Below are 19231 nucleotides of genomic sequence, written 5' to 3'. Positions count from 1 at the left end.
TGTTGTTTAATTGTCTTGCATTTATAAAGATTCCACAGTTAATGTATGCTTTCAAATACATGCTACAAATTAATAACTACAAATACAGCTCACATATGTACATGTGTGCGTATTTGTGTATGTGTGCATGTGGATGCTGAAGGGAATAGCACAAAAGAGAGAAGAAAGACTTAATTTTCAGGCATTATTTTTGTATGTAAATCTTACTATGAATAAAAAGTTTTTTTCTTTTTATAAATACAAAGGTATAGTATGCATTGATTTAAACAAAGTCCCTAAACCACAATACAGATATTTTATGAGTAAAACAATATTTTCATGGAGTAGGTCATGAAAAGGCTTATGAAAACTACATTTTATGACTCACATTGAGGGTCTCCTCAGTAATCTCAGAGCAATCCATATGCCTGTGAATGTGTATGTTTTTAATGTAAGGTCCTGGAGTCCCATCCTCTAGCTCTGAAAAACCAGATTCATGGCCAGCCTAAGCACCCCCTTCCTGGGGGCTACACGTCTATAAGTTATGAGCTAAGTGTTTTGTCTCTACACACCATCTCTATTTTGATCTCGTTTTCCAGTGTTCCCATAATGCTATTTGAGCCAGTCCTGTTTTGTTTTTCCAAATCTTTCTATAAGGGAACAAAGGCCTGAAACTTCCTAATCTGCCATCTTTCTGGTGTTACTCTCAATTTCTTTGTTTACCAAGAGGTAGTCTCAATTGTTTTACTCTATAATTGGTAAGTTCCTTCATCAGAAATATTATATATCTGGAGAGCTCTTTACTCAAAATCAGACTTCTCTAAGTGTCCCTCTCACAAGGCACAGACATCTCAGGCAACTTTAAAAAGTGATTAAATGGCATTGGCAGCTGCATTATTAAGTTGCTTCAGTTGTGTCCAACTCTGTGTGACCCTATGGACCGTAGCCTGCCAGGCTCCTCTCTCTACCAGATTGTCTATGCAAGAATATTGGAGTGGGTTGCCATGCCCTTCTCCAGGGGATCTTCCCAACCCAGGGATGGAACCCATGTCTCTTGTGTCTCCTATATCGGCAGGGGGTTCTTTACCACTAGTGACACCTGGAAAGCCTACATTATTACTGTGCAGTACTTAAAAAGCTTCAGCACATGCCACTCTACCGACTTCCCAACCACTCACCTTTCATCAAAGAAGCTCTAACCCATGAAGATACCCTCTTGAGTATGACAGGGGTGGTAATGAAAAGGAGACTACAGAGGTCTATTGTCAAATCACAAACATTTCATCTCTGTCTAAAATGAGACAGATCATATGACATAATTTTTCCCTGACACTGTCTAGAATAAGCAGGAAAAGGACCTTTATCTTTCAAAGTTCCTTACATCTGGGTTTCATTAAAGACAACTGACTATATCTTTTCAGCATGTTCATTTTATAAGCTCCGATTTTTTTTTTCTTCCTTTGGTAAAACAATTGCATTTCCAAATAAATTTAATTCCATGAAAGATTCCCAATGAGCTTTTGCAAATGTTGTGATCCAAGAAATCTGGTCTAGGGCCACAGGGGGGTTCTTATTTTTGTAGCTGAACAAGTCTCTAATGGTAGCATGCACTGTTGGAAAAGCTAAAACATTTCAGGAAGAGATGAGCATGGGGCAGCCCACTGTTTCAGCCCTGCCCTCACAGACCTCTTAGACTCCTTTTGGAAGATGAGAGATTTTCTTCCAGCTGCTTGGTTGGGTTTCCCTTTCCCATGTGGAATTTTCCAAGCCCTTACTTGGTATTTTGCTTCCTCTGTAACTAGTTAACACTAAAGCAGAGGTAGTTATAAATATTCAATTCCAGCAATTCAACATTATTTCAATGCGGCATTGGTCATATTGACAAGTTATTAATATTTCTCAGATGACCTCTAAGAACAAATATTTTTAAAATGGACTTGAACTGATCAGTAAACATAGGACATCCAGGTTCAAAGTAACATTGGCTTTAAATTGTGTATATTCAATATTAAAGATCATTTTAAAAATTTTAATTGGAGGATAATAGCTTTACAATATTATGTTAGTTTCTGCCATACATCATCATGAATCAGCCATAGATATACATGTGTCCCCTCTCTCCCAGCTCTCTAGGTTGTCACAGAGCACCAGGTTTGAGCTCCCAGTGTCATAGAGCAAATTCCCACTGGCTATCTGTTTTACATATGGTAATCTACGTGTTTCCATGTCACTCTTTCAATTCTTCCCTCCCTCTCCTTCCCCCACTGTGTCCACAAGACTGGTCTCTATGTCTGTGTCTCCATTGCTGCCCTGCAAATAGATTCATCAGTACCATCTTTCTAGATTCCATATATATACATTAATATACGGTTGTTTTTCTTAAAGATCATTTTTTAACAAAACATTGGAAAACAAATGCTGATGCTTTAGTGGATAAAATGATTTACATTAGTAGTAAAAACAGAGTTGTCATTTTAACATCCTCCTAGACATTTCCTAAACCAAAATTCTCCAGCAGTTCTCTGTTAGTAAAGTAGTTTTAAAGAAACTGTCTGCCAATTACTTTAACATGTTTAGATATGAGTTTTGGAAACTCTACCAGGTCTGATATGATGGAGATCTGTCTAGGTGAATTTTTCTATTACTCAGGGACTAAACATTATAAAACAGTGGTTGAGGAAACTGTCGTATGTTATCATTAATTTTAAGAAATTTGTAGACTCGATTCTAGTTCTATTTTATAAGCCGTTTTGAAACAAAAAGGTCAAATGCTCCATCCTCATCCTCTGAAACTCATTTGTGACTTTCTTACTGTGCTTGAGTCTCCATCTTATCTTCTTGCTCATGGACTCCACTCTGCAGGACCGCTGACATTTCCTGAATGGTTTCTGCGTCTCTCAAACTGGCTGGAAGACAAGAATCTTTTCTTTTCTGGAAAAATAAATTATGGCATTAGGCAATAAAGAGAACTGAGATTCAAGGCAGATTTTCTTTTTCAACTGACCTCACTTGTTAATCTAACTACCTTAAAGCACTCTCCAGACATTATGATTTCTTCACCAAGCTGATGCCAGGATTCTAATGTGAATGTGTAAGTATCGACATAGCCATTACTGATACTGGCTAAGATTGTTAAACAAATCAAGATGAAGGTGTGTAGCACTCACTGGAAGCAACTCAAGAGACGGGGCGGTAACCCAGCAAAGCTACCTTTATGATTACAGCTTTCCCATCTGGCCGACACTGCCTGTTGGAACACTATGAGGTAATGTCTCCATAGTTACAAAGTTCCAGCCTCTGAACAATTACTGTGTTGATACTGCACCTGCTTTGCAATTTGCACACATCGAATAACGTAACTTGCTTTTAAGAGAGCCATTTCTCCTACCAGGCACATTTTGTCATCAAAATGTTTGTTATCCTATTTTGAATTTCTGAGGGTTAAAGCTATGATGCAAATTTGGAGGGAGTTACTCACTGTTCTGGGGGTGGGGGGCATTGGTTCATTTGTTTTGACAAATGTTTTTTGAAGACATGGCAACGACTAGGCAGCACAAACAGAAAACTTGTATATTTTGAGGCAAAAAGAAACCTATTGGTAGAAATAATGAAACCAAAGCCAGGAGTTCTAAATTCTTCTCCTAGTTATTCCAGCAATATGACTTAGAAGAGATCACTTAATTAAGATTCTACCTTGAGTAAAAAGATACACATTTAATGTGTCGTAATAATAATGGCATGGGGATACAATTAACACACATGAAAGTACATAATTGTGCATAATAATAAGATATATTAATGATGATTACTGGATGAGTAAGTTCATTCAATAGATATTTAAACAAGCATTTACTATTACCAGGAACCATCAAGGTACTATGAACAAACAATTTGTGCCTCAAGGAATAATGATAAAATATCTTCTAATTTAGATTAGAAAATGACTTCCATCTTGGAATGATGCACAGTATTTAAATATCAATACAAAGGACAATGAAGAAAGTAACTTAATTAAAGAAAAAGGCAAGAAGTATATCACATAATGATACAAGTAAATTTGAGGAGAGCATACATTTGACTATATTTTCTTCATCTCAGAGATGAAGGCAAATTCCTTATTAGACTTATAGGCCAATTATATCAGCACAAAGAGATTTATAAATTTATATTTATGTTCAGAAAAAAATTTAAATGAATTTATTATTTTTTGCCACCATCCCAGTTTCTTTACATCTTCCTATGGGAATGGTTTCCTAGCTATGAAACAATTTTATACTTGAACTACATATATTCCCAGGATGTCATTATGATATCATTTGTTTTATCAGAAAACATATTCACATTTTCCAATACTGTTTGGAGAAACAAAATTCTGCCAATAGAAAAAAATGTTGAGAAGCTTTAAAATTGTGAAGGAAAAATAATTTATAATTATATATCTATAGATAGATATCTATAGATATAGATATATCTATATAGACTCATTATCTATAATGAGTCTAAAGTCCAACTCCATATTACATATAAGTGAAAAATATTTGTACATTTTAATATATACCAAATTTTCCAGGAAGTAACTATGCACTATTTACATTGAGGGAAGATTATAGATTGGTTTGTTCAGAACTTTTCCAAAAGTTGTTCATCAGTTGGAAAAATTACATCCTCTAAAGCAATACCACTTGGTGTGTTCATGTGATATAACTTACCTGACATAGGTAATAATGGTAGCAACAACAATAACAAAATCAACATGAATCTGATGAATCTTCTAATTTACATAAAATACAGAGAACAGAAGAGCACGTTAGCTAATAGATCAAGATATTTAAAAGACAACCTGTGTAATTTGTGAATATAACTTTTATCTGAATTCAAGTAAACTAAAAAATGCAAAAGACATTGGAAATTTAAGTACACTGGATACTTAATAATATTAAGGAGTAACTGTTAAATATTTAAGGTGTATTATGGTATTACGTAGAGAAGAAAAATGGCAAACCATTCTAGTATTTGCCTGGGGAATCCCATGGATAGAAGAGCCTGATGGGCTACATTCCATAGGGTTGCAAAAGAGTCAGACATGACTTAGCAACAAAACAACCAACAATGGTATTATGACTGTTTTTTTTTTTTTTTATAATTCCTTGTTTAGAGATACATCCTGAAACATTGTAGATAAAATGATATGATGTCTAGATTTGCTTCAAAATAATGCAGAAAACTAAGATCATGGCATCTGGTCCCATCACTTCATGGGAAATAGATGGGGAAACAATGGAAACAGTGGCTGACTTTATTTTTGGGGGCTCCAAAATCACTGCAGATGGGGACTGCAGCCATGAAATTTAAAGACGCTTACTCCTTGGAAGGAAAGTTATGACCAACCTGGACAGCATACTAAAAAGCAGAGACATTACTTTGTCAACAAAGGTCCGTCTAGTCAAGGCTATGGTTTTTCCAGTGGTCATGTATGGATGTGAGAGTTGGACTATAAAAAAGCTGAGCGCCAAAGAATTGATGCTTTTGAAGTGTGGTGTTGAAGACTCTTGAGAGTCCCTTGGACTGCAAGGAGATCCAACCAGTCCATCCTAAAGGAGATCAGTCCTGGGTGTTCATTGGAGGGACTGATGTTAAAGCTGAAACTCCAATACTTTTGTCTACCTGATGAAAAGAGTTGATTCATTGGAGGGGACCCTGATACTGGGAAAGACTGAGGGCAGGAGGAGAGGGGGATGAGAGAGGATGAGATGGTTGGATGGCATCACCGACGTGATGGACATGGGTTTGGGTGGATTCCGGGAGTTGGTGAAGGACAGGGAGGCCTGGCGTGCTGTGGTTCATGGGGGTCTCAAAGAGTCGGACATGACTGAGCAACTGAACTGAACTGAACTGAATGCAGAAAGTAGGGAGTGGATGGAGTTGTGGATGAAAAAGATGGACAGTGACTTGCAATTGTTGAAGCTAGGTAATGGGTACACAGAGGTTTGTTATATATTTTGTTTATTTTTTCTATAAATTTTTAAATTATCTGTAGTGAAAAGGGAGGGTCATTTGGGGATGTGTAGACTCTGCATTCATTGGAATGACTGACACTGAAGCTTTGGTCACCTGATGTGAACAGCTGACTCATTGGGAAAGTCCCTGATGTTGGAAAAAATTGAGGGTGAAAGGAGAGGAGGGTGTCAGAGGATGAGATGGCTGGATAGCATCACCGATGCAATGGACACGAACTTGGGCAAACTCCGGGAGAGAGCGAAGGACAGGAAAGCCTGGCGTGCTGCAGTCCATGGAGTCGCAGAGCCGGACACGACTGGGCAACTGAACAATAACGACAGACTCTTTACACTGATAACATCATCATCACGGCTGTCTCTAATTCAGGAAGGACAGAGTCAAGTTAGAGCTGAAAGGGAAAAGCAAAAACACCATTTATGAGGTTCACCAGCCTCACACAGGTCCTTTCACCACAGCTCTGGAAGATGGGAGTCTCCCCATTTGAGGAAATGGCAGTCCAGAGAGATGAAAACCTCTTCCAAAGGTATATGGCCACTGGATGGCTGATCCAGGATTTGGTCTCACATCCACTTCTTACAAAATCCCCTTCACTCTCCTCCCTGTTTCTCTGCTGTAATTACTGTCCAATACCCTCCTAACTCCTTCCATGGTAACTGCCTAACTACTACTCTGCCCCTGAACCAGCTCAGTCCTGATTTTTCTCTCTGCTATGGTCTCAGATCACGCTCTCCGATCGTCCAGACTCTGTATCATTTCTGTTTGACCATATCCTCTATTGGGAAGACACCAAAATTCTGCATGAGAAATTGAAAGAGTATACATAGGGCAAAATAAGATGATGATAACGGAGTTTTATATTGTGAGCTTTGACCTTGATTAAGAAGAAAAAATGCCATATTTTGTAATCTAAAAAAAATAGGCAAAACATTATATGTCCATAATTTTTTAAAAGTTGAAAGACACAAAGAACTGGCTTTATGCACTCTGGTCTTCTGTTTCCCCATATGGAGGACATTTGCACAGTAGGAAATTTTGATTAAATCAGTAATATAAATAAAATGTCTTATGTGAATGAGGGTAGTATATATAAAGAGAATTTTCTTCCCCTCTCAGGCCATGGATGGAAATTTCTAAATTGAGTATCATGTAATTGAAGATACAATTTAAAACATGATTTTGCTCCACTATCTATGATTCAAAGAATTTGTATACATAGGGATACACTTTCACATCTGCACTCATAGTACAAATTCCTATTGTAAAGCATCCTGCTAGTCTAAAAATGTGCTGTGTTGCTTCATTTCCTTCACACAGATCCACACGTAAATAACACAGCCTTGAACAGAGATGCTATTATTTCACCTTGACGTTAGGATCACGTGAAGGTCCTACTGGAGGTGTTCACAGGAGAGGACAGAAGGCCAGTTATTGGGAGGTTCAAGTTGCAGATATTTTGCTCTGAATACCTTCATGGCCCTTCTCAATCACAAAATTCTATTGCCAAACAAAACTAAGAACTCAGATTTGTTTACGCGATACTAAATGTCAAACAATGGCTTGAATCCTCAAACATTCATATCAGTTTCAGCAACAGTTCATAAATAGCTACATAGATACATGAAATTACATGTAAAATAAATAAGTACATGTACTGAGGCTCAGCCTTTATTCATGAATCATTTCTATCCATGTTCTTTGGAGGAATAAAATATCTATTCTGAGACAGAGCATCTCAGACTTGTTCAGAAGGGCAGAGATCCAGAACATATGCTCTTATTTGCAGAACAACATTTTCTTTGCTAAATATTTTCAAAAATACAAATCAATACATTTTTACTTCCTCTACACACTAGTTATATATATATTTTACTAGCAAAAAGAAATGCACCTATATTATTTAGATACCATATAAACTCACAACTACCAACTCACACATCTTAAAATATATCACCCAACAAAGTGTTCAGCCAAGAGCAAATGATTGGTTTTGAGATTTCCTCTTCATAGGAATTTGCAATTTCATTTTCTTCTCTCATCTACTGGCAACCTTAAGCAGGAAAGTGGTGTCTGGAGACAAGGACTTGTAAAAAATGACTGGAGAAAAAATTTGAATTGAGAATATGTGATCCATTAACATTTTTCCTTTGTAAATAGGGTAAAGGCAATCATTCAATATCACAGCCAAACGCTTGCTCTCTACAGCTATGGAACACTAGTGCCCCTTGGGAACAAGTGTGAGTAGCCATGGATTAAAGGAGTATGAAAGAGAGTTATTAGAAACCTGAATATGGGCTCTGCCCATGGTGTTAGGCACAAATATAAGATTGAATGGAGCCTCTCCCAACTCAGTGTGGAAGCACACCCAGGCAAGAAGGGGCTTCAATCCTGCCTCACCCCTTCCTGCTTGGTTAGGGCACACATAACAAATTTTATCTGTGGTAGCTACTCTTAGCATTATTCATCATTGATGGTAATGATGGCAATAGGTGGCAATAAGGGGTACAGTTCACTAAGGACGGACCAGTTACTCTTGAGAAATCCCGTGAGAATCCTAGATACGTAAATGTAGGTGCTTTCATTATTCTCCTGACAATCTGAAGTATTTTCATTGTCATTCAATTGCAAAGTTGTGTCCGACTCTTTGTGACCCTGTGGACTGCAGCAAGCCAGGCTCCTCTGTCCTCTATCTCCCAGAGTTTGCTATTGAGTTGGTGATACTATCTAACCATTTAATTTGAAGTATAAACAAATGTAAAATTAAATGTAAGTTGTTTAGCAGCTTTTCTCCTCATGTGCTAATGAGACAGGAGAAGAAATTGAGAGGCTCCTAAAGGATATAAGAATCCTGAGGTTTGCATTATGTCCTTTGCAAGAGAAGGACACTTCTGACCTTCACTACGAGCAGAAAAGAAATTACTGGGGTGGATAATACTGTGTTTGAAGCTATCCTATGTCATTTGTTTGAGACCCCGTATATCAGAAAGAGGGGAGAAAGCAGACATCTGAGATGGAATGAGAAAATTCCTGCAGTGTTAGAAGACAGAACTCCCTGAAGACCTTTGGCCACGTGTAGATTAGTCTGCAGTAGAAGAAAGACAAGCTGGACATTTTCACATGCTGGAAATTTTCTTTGGCTTTTCTATTATTCTCAGTTTTTTGGTTACTGGTCTGTGTTCATGTTTGTTTCTCTGTTAATTTTTGGAGTGGATGCTTTTACAAGTCAGAGCCATAATTAATACTGAATACTACTGCTAGCTATCATTTAACATGTATTTCCTATTTGTGTTATGTATATTATAGACTTACCAGGTGGCACAGTGGTAAAGAATCTGCCTGCCAATGAGACTCAGGGAATGTGGGTTTGATCCCTAGGTGGGGAAGATCCCCTGGAGGAGGAAAAGGTAACCCATTCTTGCCAGGAAAATCCCACGGACAGAGAAGCCTGGCAGGGCTACAGTCCATGGGATCACAAAGAGTCGGACAAGACTGAACATGCACACACGCTTGCACTCTAGGTATATTATTTCATTGCATCCTTTTAAGGATGTATTATTATCCATCTTTCACAGATGAGGAAACCGACAGTCAGAGCAGTCAGGTAACCGCCCAGAAGCACACAGGAGAACCAAGGCCAGAGTTCAGGTCTATCTGAATTTAGGGACGGCATTTTTCATCATTACACTTCTTCTTTCCCTGAAAAATATTGAGCACTGTTTACAAGACAGTTGGACAGATACTTTATAATATAAATGGGTGACAGACATGTTCCTTGCTCTTCTGGAATTTATTCTTTTGATGGGACAATAGCATCTGTGAATATGAAGAAAAGATAATGCATTACAGAATGTGATAAAAATTAAAGGATAGTTCTGTTAAGAGCTAGAAGAACTCAGGGAAGAATTAGTAGGAAAGCCTTCACAGAAGAGATGGGATATGCAGTATGTGTGGACCTCAAAAGATAGATAGGATTTCGAAAAGCGGAGAACAGGAAGGAAGATATTATTTTATTCTTTCAAGCATGCATTCACTTAACAGAGACATGTTAATTATTTGTTGTGACTCGACAGTATTGAATGTACTTTTCCTGCGAGCATCCAAATCCAGGATAGGCATGGTGTAGGCATATTAATGGCTGAGGCAGAGAGATGACCTGAGTGTGCAGTGCTAGGTAGAGTCAGATACATAGTGGAGACCAGATCAGAGAGGGCTGTGAACCCAGGCCAAGTTGAAGAATACACTCTCAGTATGCACTACATGGGCTTCCTTGGTGGCTTAGTGGTAAATAGTCCACCTGCCAATGCAGGAGATGCAGGAGATGATGGTTTGCTCCCTGGGTCAGGAAGATCCCCCAGAGAAGGAAATGGCAACCCACTCCAGTATTCTTGCCTGGAGAATCCCATGGACAGAGGAGCCTGCTGGGCTACATTCCAAGGGGGTCACAAAAGAGTTGGACATGCCTTAAGGACTAAACAACAACAATGTCAATAATTAGATTAATTACAGACTATTTCCTTGGTTGACATCACTGAGAGTTTGGACAAGCTTTGGGAGTTGCTGACGGACAGGGAGGCCAGGTGTGCTACAGAGACATGGGGTCACAAAGAGTTGGATACAACTGAGCGACTGAACTGAACTGAACAGGATATTTCAGGAGTTTCTTGCTTCTATTTGTATGTAAGATATGTGTGTTTTTCTTTTTCTTTTTTGGATTCATAGACGTTCTTTACTCCAGGTCAAATTTCTTTGCTGAATTTATGTATTACAAATATATTCTCTCAGATTATAATTTATGTTTTCACTCTCTGAAAGATGCATTTTATAAGTAGAGTATATTTGTCTATCCTTGTGCCATTACCACACTGTCTTAATCAAGGTAACTTTGTAGTATACTTTGTGGTGTTGTTTTAGTCGCTAAGTTGTGTCCTACTCTTTGAGACCCCCCATGGACTGTAGCCCGCCAGGCTCCTCTGTCCACGGGATTTCCCAGGAAAGAACACTGGAGTGGGTTACCATTTCCTTCTCCAGGGGATCTCTCCTCATCTCCTGCATCAGCAGGCAGATTCTTTACCACTGAGCCACTTGTGAAGCCCCACTATTGTACACAGGTCTTTAAAAAAAATTTTTTTAATAGTATCATGACCATTCTAGATTCTTTGATTTCCATGTGAATTTTTAGAATAATCTTGTCAATTATGGGCTTCCCTTGTGGCTCAGCTGGCAAAGAATCCTCCTGCAATGCGGGAGACCTGGGTTTGATTCCTGGGTTGGGAAGATCCCCTGGAGGAGGGAAGGTTCTCCGCTCCAGTATTCTGGCCTGGAGAATTCCATGGACTGTATAGTCCATGGAGTCACAAAGAGTCGGACACAACTGAGCGACTTTCACTTTCACTTTGTCAATTGTAAAAATACCAGCTTAGACTTTGTTTGGGATTACACTGACTGTACAGATCAATTTGGAAAGAATGGATTACCTGTAACCTTCCTTTCTGATAATAGTCTTGTCAGGTTTTGGTATGAAGATTATGCTGGTCTCTGAAATAAAAGCAAAAATAAACAAATGGAACTTGATTAAACTTTAAACTTTTACTCAGCAAAAGAAACCATGAACAAAATGAAAATACAACCTATAGAATGGGAGAAAATATTCACAAATGACAATGAACGAAGTGTTAATATCCGAAAATATATAAACAGCTCATACAACTCAAAATCAAAAAACAAGTAACCCAATAAAAATGGGCAGAAGACCTGAATAGATATTTTCCCAAAGAATACATACAGATGGCTAACAGGCACATGAAAAGATGCTCAATACTGCTGATTATTAGAGAGATGCAAATCAAATCAACAATGAGCTATTGTATCACACCTATCAGAATGACTATCATTAAAAAGTTTACAGATAACAATGTTGGGAAGGATGGGGGAAAAGGGAACACCTGTATGCTGTTGGTGGGGAATGTAAATTGGTACAGTCACTGCGGAAAACCACATGGAGGGTTCTCAAAAAACTAAAACTAGAACTATCAGATGATCCAGCAATTCCACTCCTGGGTATGTATCTGGAAAGGATGAAAACACTGGTTTGTAAGAATACATGCATCCCAATGTTCCTAGCAGCACTATTTACAGTAGCCAATATATGGAAGTAACTCAAGTGTCCAAGAATGGATGAATGGATAAAGAAGATGTACTTTACACACACACACACACACACACAATAGAATATTACTCTGCCATAAATGAGCTTCCCTCATAGCTCAGTCAGTAAAGAATCCACCTTCAATGCAGAAGTCTGTGCAATGCAGGAAACCTGGGTTTGATCCCTGAGTTGGGAAACAATATTACCTATATGTGGAATTTAAAAAATAATACAAATGAATGTATGTAGCAAAACAGAAACAGACTCACTGATTCAGAAAACAAACTAGTGGTTACCAGTGGGAAAGAGGGAGGGGCAAGTTAGGGGAATGGGGTTAAAAGATAAAATAAATAAGCATCAATAATACATTGTACAACACAGGCCATTACAAAAGAGCCATTACCTTGTCCAAAAAAAGAAAAGAAAGATTATGTTGGTCTCATAAAACAAATTGGTAAATGTTTTCTCTTTTTCCAATGCTCAGGATTGGCATTATGATTTCCTTATGTCCTGTGTAGAATGTATTCGTGAAATATTTTGGTTCTGGACTTTACTTTCTGGGCAGTAATAGTTATAGGGCTGCTTATATTTTCTATTTCTTCTTCATTAATTTCTGGTAAGCTGTGTTTTCCTACAGTCTCTTTGATGTTGGTGGAATCCATGATGTTATCTCCTTTTCATTATTGATACTGGTTATTTGGCTCTTCTACATATTTTTCCCTTCATTAATTTGCTCAGTCTTTTTAAAGAAACAAGCACTGGCTTTTGATCCTCTTTATTATACATTTTTAAACTTTCTTTGGGTTCAGTTTGCTATTATTTTTGTGAATACTTGAGATGGATAGTTAGATAATTACATCATATTTTTATTTTCTAATATAGGCAGAACTTTATTCCAAAAATGTTATTACTCAGTCTTTTCATTATCACTTATTTAAATATGTATTTTTAATTTACATAGTTTTTTAGATAGCTGTTGTTTAATTTCCAAACATATAAAGATTTTCAAGTTATTTTTTCTAAGTGATTTTTAATTAAATCCCTCTGTGGCCAGAGTTAATACTCTGAATAATTTATTTGAAATTTTATTACTTCATGACAAGCATATGGTCCATTTTTGTAAAAATTTTTATTGCTTTTGAAGAGAGTGCATATTCTGAATTTGTTGAGTATAGGGTTTTATATGTCTCAATTAAAGTAACAGCAATATTTGTGTTATTTTTATCCTCACTGATTTTTTCCTACTTATAAAAATTACAAACAGGGAAGATTCATCATTTTTTGCAGATTTTGTCTCTATTTTACATTCCTACCAACAGTGTGAAAGGATTCCCTTTCCCCAACATCTTCACCAACATTTGTTATTGCTTGTCTTTTTGACAAAAACTATGTCCAGGTATGAAGTGATATCTCATTGTAGTTTTGATTTGCATTTCTCCGATGGATTAGTGATGAGCATCTTTTCACAAACCTCTTGGCCATCTGTATGTCCTCTTTGGGAAAATGTTTATTCAGGTCCTTTGCTCATTTTTTTTTTTTTTACTAGATTATATCTATATATGTGTGTGTATGTATTGGAGAAAGAAAATTAGTCATTCAGTTGTGTCCGCCTCTTTGTGACCCCATGGACTATAGCCCGCCAGGCTCCTCTGTACATGGGATTCTCCAGACAAGAATACTGGAGTGGGTAACCATTCCTTTCTCCAGGGGATCTTCCTGACCCAGGGATTGAACCCAACTCCCCTGCATTGCAGGCAGACTCTTTACCAGGGAAGGAAACGGCAACCCACTCCAGTATTCTTGCTCGGAAAATCCCATGAAGAGAGGAACCTGATGGCCTACAGTCCATAGGGTCACAAAAGAGCCAGACACAAGTCAGCAAATAAATAACAACCATATATATCTTTCCCTATTGAGTAGTGGAAGTTCCTTATACCTACTATTTCTTAGTGTTAGGCACCTGTCTTCTTTCCTCATATTTCTGAGTACTTTTGGTTAACAATTATAGTTTATGAAAAAATTATAGATCTAATTTAGGCCTAAGATGATAAATTCCTTTAAAGAATATCTAATTGATGGCTGGGGACACAGAAAGTCCATAATAACTTAATTAATTCAATTAGGACTTAGGACGTTTGGAGCTGGGTTTCTGTTCCAGTGAAGGCCAGTCTCTGTCTGGTCTGTTCTTGCTCCTAGGTTGGACCTTCAAGGTTCCAACAAGAATCTGGAGGGAGATGTTACTAGATATTCTCTTTGTTGGGCCTTGAACTCCAGCTTCTGTCCTCTGTATCCATAAATCTGTAAAACCTCTGTTTATTCTCTCAACCAATTCTTCCTAAAATAACCTGATAAATTTAGGTCAAATCTGACTTTACAGATTTGTTATCTTTCTGGGTCTTTTCATTCTTCTGGATCTTAGAAACACAATGCTTGACTGACTTGATAGCATTTTGGTGTCTTTAGTTCTATTACATGTCCCCAGCTTTTCTATTTGTTTTCAGTAGGAGAATTAGTCCAAATTACCTGGGCAGCCCTTACTAAATCCCGATTCTCATATTGTTTAAATAAAATATTTGTATGTCTTTTGGCTCAACTCTTTACAATATATATTGGAGTCAACAAAAGAAATATTCCCTTTGGTATTGTGCTTAGACAAAAGAACTGGTCCCATAGCTTATAGGTTCCATGACAAATTCAAGATGAGATTAAATTTATTTTGCCACTTGGAAATTTTTATTTGACCTCATTTTTTTTTTTTTTAAGCTACTTCACTCTTTCTGCTTTCAGAGAGCATGTTATGCAAATTTAATTAGAAAATGCCTGTGAAAGTTCTTTGTAAATATTTAAAGAAAAATGCATGTATAAGCTGGTATTACTATTCTAGAGTCATAATCATTTATCTTGTAAAAACCTTGTGCACATAGATTAGCAGCACGTCTGAGAAGGTCTTGGTGAACTATTCTCTGCAGAAGTGTTGCGCTCCGTTGAATGATGACAACTGATTTAATCAGACCTTCTCCTGGGAAGAAGGATCATAAAGTGAAAAAAAGCATAATGTTCATCTGCATGTGAAACAAGTATGATTAAGTAACGTGTCAAAATCATACACCTTATGCTCCATGGGAAAGGTAAAGCTAGTACGCAGCAGCATAAACTGAACCCAGGACCCTCTGACTCAAACCCCACGGCCGAAAATAGAAGCAATAAGACACTGAAGATTAGGGAAAATTCTTTTCAAAGACAACACTTCAAAGATTTGAAAATCAAAATGAAAAACTTCTCTCAACTCTTGAGTTTCTATGCTCAGAGTTCCTTTTCTACCTCTCCTTCCCTCCTTCCTTCCTTCCTTCCACAGCCAAGTATCTTTGAACGGAAAAAACTATATTGCTTTCATTTCCTTACTGCTCACTCATGTTACATCCACTGTGGTATGATTTGTTCACTCATGCATAAATCATGCTTGCTTTTAGGGGTCACAATGACCTCCTAGTAGACCCTCTAATGGTTTTATTCCTTCTCTGTTTCTGTAAGACATCTGTCATTCTCTCCTGTCCTCCTTCCCTCCAAATTCTTGTCCAACTCCCCTTCCTCCTCTTTTTCTCCACATTCAGAGGATCCCTTTGTGAGATCCATTGGATCTTCCCTCTGGTTGCTTTTTCCCTTTCCTATTTCCTTCAACAATTTCACTTTAAAAAAAAAAAAAAAAAAAAAAAAAAACTTGCAACCATTGTATCTACTTAGGGGCTTCCCAGGTAGTGCAGTGGTAAAGAATCTGCCTGCCAATGCAGAAGATGCAAAAGACTCAGGCTCAATCCCTGGGTCAGGAAGGTCCCCTGGAGGAGAAAATGGCAACCTGCTCCAGTATTCTTGCCTGGAAAAATTACACAGACAGAGGATCCTGGCAAGCTACAGTGCAGGGAGTCTCAAAGAGCTGGACACGACTGAGCGCACACACATTGTATCTTCACCACTTTAAAATCTCTTGTTTATGCTCTCCTCTTAAACCAATTGAGAAATTTCAACTGCCTACTGATGGTTTCAGATTTTTCCAACCCTACTCAAGCTACCTGTAATTGTTCTAGAATTAATGAGGGCTTCCCTGGTGGTCCAATGGTTAAGAATCCTCCTTGCAATGCAGGGGACACCGGTTTGATCCCTAGTCTGGGAATATCCCACATGCCATGGGGCAACTAAGCCCAAGTGCCACAATTGCCAAGCCTGCGCTCTGGAGCCTGGGAGCCACAAGTACTGAAGCCACGCACCCAGAGCCCACACTCTGCAACGAGACAAGCCACCACGAGACGCCCGCACACCTTGACTAGAGAGTATCCCCCGCTCTCCACAACCAGAGAAGGCCCATGCACAGCAACAAAGGCCCAAACAAAGCGCAGTCAAAAATAAAAAATACATATATATATTTAGAATAAACGAGAACTCAGGCTGGCAGTAGATATCAGTTACCTTCTCTGTAAACAAACATGGACTAGAATGTAATGTAATCCTTTGACTTCCTCATGCCTGATGTAAGGGTGCTTTGAAATTAACAGATCCCTCGAGCGGTGGAGAGCATACCATTTCAGTCCTCCACTGAAAGACCACAAAGCTCCAGCCAGAAGACTCTTTGGCTGATCCTCCCACCTAAAAGTCTCTGATGCCCAATTGTTATGTCAGTTTGTCCAATGATAGAATGGGGATTAAAAGTCAACTTCGCACCCTAGGAAACTGGTTAGGGTTAGGGCAGAACTGGTTCCGATCAGTGCTTTTAGCACGTTGTGCTCTGCTGTTCTCAGTCGCTCAGCCGCGTCCGACTCTTTGCCACCCCACGGACTGTAGCCCACCAGGCTCCTCTGTCCATGGGCATTTGCCAGGCAAGAACACTGAAGTGGGTTGTCATGCCCTCCTCCAGGGGATCTTCCCAACCCAGGGATCAAACCCAGGTCTCCCACATTGCGGGTGGATCCTTTACTGTCTGAGCCACCAGGGAATCCCAAGAACACTGGGGTGGGTAGCCTATCCCTTCTCCAGGGGATCTTTCTGATCCAGGAATTGAACCAGGGCTTCCTGCATTACAGGCAGATTTTTTACCAGCTGAGCTACCAGAGAAGCCCCCTTTAGCATGTCAGTCCTTGTCCTTGTGGTTCAGATTTGCTCTCAGTCTCTCTCATTGGGCACTGAAAGGTCTTCCTTGATGAGAATGAGCCTCCCTGTACTTCATGAGTCACCAAGGTCCATGTATGAGGATCACTTTTTGTATATTATGGTACCTCACTGAACCACATTTGAGTTTGAAGCACTCTGGTCTAAGATTATCCCTCCATGGGCACTAGCCTTACCATTGATTACATCCTACAATTGCTTGGCCCTTTCTCCTAAACTCTTACTCTGCTGGCACAGACAGTATTGGGATACTTATAATTAAGCTCATTAGGACTTGACATTAATGTCCCATATTCTCTTGTGCTCACTATTTCTTCTAGTATTACTTTCTCTTAGACACTCAATCCCCAGATCCATGTTTGACAACTATTCCTCCATTGGTAGGGACTTCCCTGGTGACTCAGACGGTAAAGCGTCTGCCTACAATGCAGGAGACCCAGGTTCAATCCCCGGGTTGGGAAGATCTCCTGGAGAAGGAAATGGCTACCCACTCCAGTATTCTTGCCTGGAAAGTCCCATCGATGGAGGAGCCTGGTAGGCTACAGTCTATGGGGTCGCAAAGAGTCAGACCCGACTGAGCTACTTCACTTTCACTTTCCTCCTTTGTTAGAACTTCAGTAAACCGTCTACCAGGCTATTTTATTCTATCTCCATGACAACTCTCATTGATTCCTTCATTATCTAGCTAAAACAAAGCACTCAGTTTTATCTCTCTTATCACTTGCCTTTACGCTTCCAATGATCTGTGTAGTATCTGTGCATGTGCCCCTGACTTTCCCACATCCTTGCCTTTTTTCTGACTATTCCCACTGATAAGCATCAGCCTTCCCAACAAGGTTTATTCCTCTAAAAACCTATTCAGTGTTCAAAACCAGTTTTCTCAGCTGTAAAATGGAATTTACATTGATTTCATAGAGGACTACATAAAATAATGTAACTAAAGGAGGAGGCGGCATGGCAAAGAGGAGGGCTTGGCAACCCATTCCAGTATCATTGCTTGGAAAATCCCATGGCCAGAGGAGCCTGGAGGGCTATAGTCCATGGGGTCACAAAGAGTCAGACACGACTGAGTGACTAAGTGCACAAAGCATTTTAAATGATAATCCTTATTACTTTCCCCCTTAATATTATAGCTCATATCATCCATAAAGTATATTTTGATTTTCCCAGACTAGAAATGATTTCTTTCTCTCCTGAATATCATGGGATGGCTTTTCCATTCCTTTCCCCTGGTTTTATCACTTTCTACATTACGTTATATTACAGCTATTTAGCGCATGCCTTACCCAATCATAACAGACTCAAAGCTCCCTTAAGTCAGGGACCATTTCTTGGGCATCTTTTTTCCTTCCCCAGTGCATAGAATAGATAACTTTATAAATATTTGCAAAAGCAAATGAACAGATTCACCGCAGTGGTAATTATAGCATTACAACAATATTTACTCAAAAATTATATCTTGATGAAATTACAAATTAACAAATCCCATTATATCCACAAATTGCACAGTGAATCATTCATCTGGAGGGTGATTACCTGGCTCTTTTTGAGAAGGCTGGCAGGCTCTGAAAGACAAGTGAAGACCTGAAGAAGGCAGTGTTGCTACTCAGAAGTAAGAAACTGGGAAGAATGCTTGTCCCTGGAGACAATCATTTTCAATTCAAGTAAGAAACTGGGAAGAAACGCTTCTCCCTGGAGACAAGCATTTTTAATTCCATTATGGAATTTCTAAAATTCTTTTGGCTATAAGATAAGCCATTATTTTATCAACTACCAAGAAAAATGTCTAGGATAGGAAATCTAATAAGAGACCCTGGCATAAAGCTGGAATTCCCAAGGGACAATCTCATTTTTCAACCTCAGCCCTGGTAGGAGAGAGAAAGAAAACTCCTCCCTGAGATTCTGAACAATAACCTTTACTCACATAGGTATGAG

General features: G+C 38.7%; 1 protein-coding gene across 1 annotated transcript in view; it reads right to left on the bottom strand.

Annotated features, from left to right (window-relative positions):
• Positions 1-19231, bottom strand: part of LMNTD1 (lamin tail domain containing 1) — a 473637-nt gene that overhangs the window by 56994 nt on the left and 397412 nt on the right. Inside the window, exons 1-2 of the mRNA XM_065940095.1 lie at positions 6214-6314; positions 2792-2910 (exon numbers count right to left, since the gene is read on the bottom strand). Coding sequence (XP_065796167.1) covers positions 2792-2910; positions 6214-6270 — 176 coding nt within the window. The 5' untranslated portion in view covers positions 6271-6314. Of the gene's footprint in view, positions 1-2791; positions 2911-6213 lie in introns of the transcript that reaches the window.

Source organism: Muntiacus reevesi, chromosome 1 (assembly GCF_963930625.1).
Source record: "Muntiacus reevesi chromosome 1, mMunRee1.1, whole genome shotgun sequence".
Classification (NCBI taxonomy): Eukaryota; Metazoa; Chordata; class Mammalia; order Artiodactyla; family Cervidae; genus Muntiacus; species Muntiacus reevesi.
Note: the sequence above shows the minus strand (reverse complement) of the source record. Positions and strands in the feature narration are given on the sequence as shown.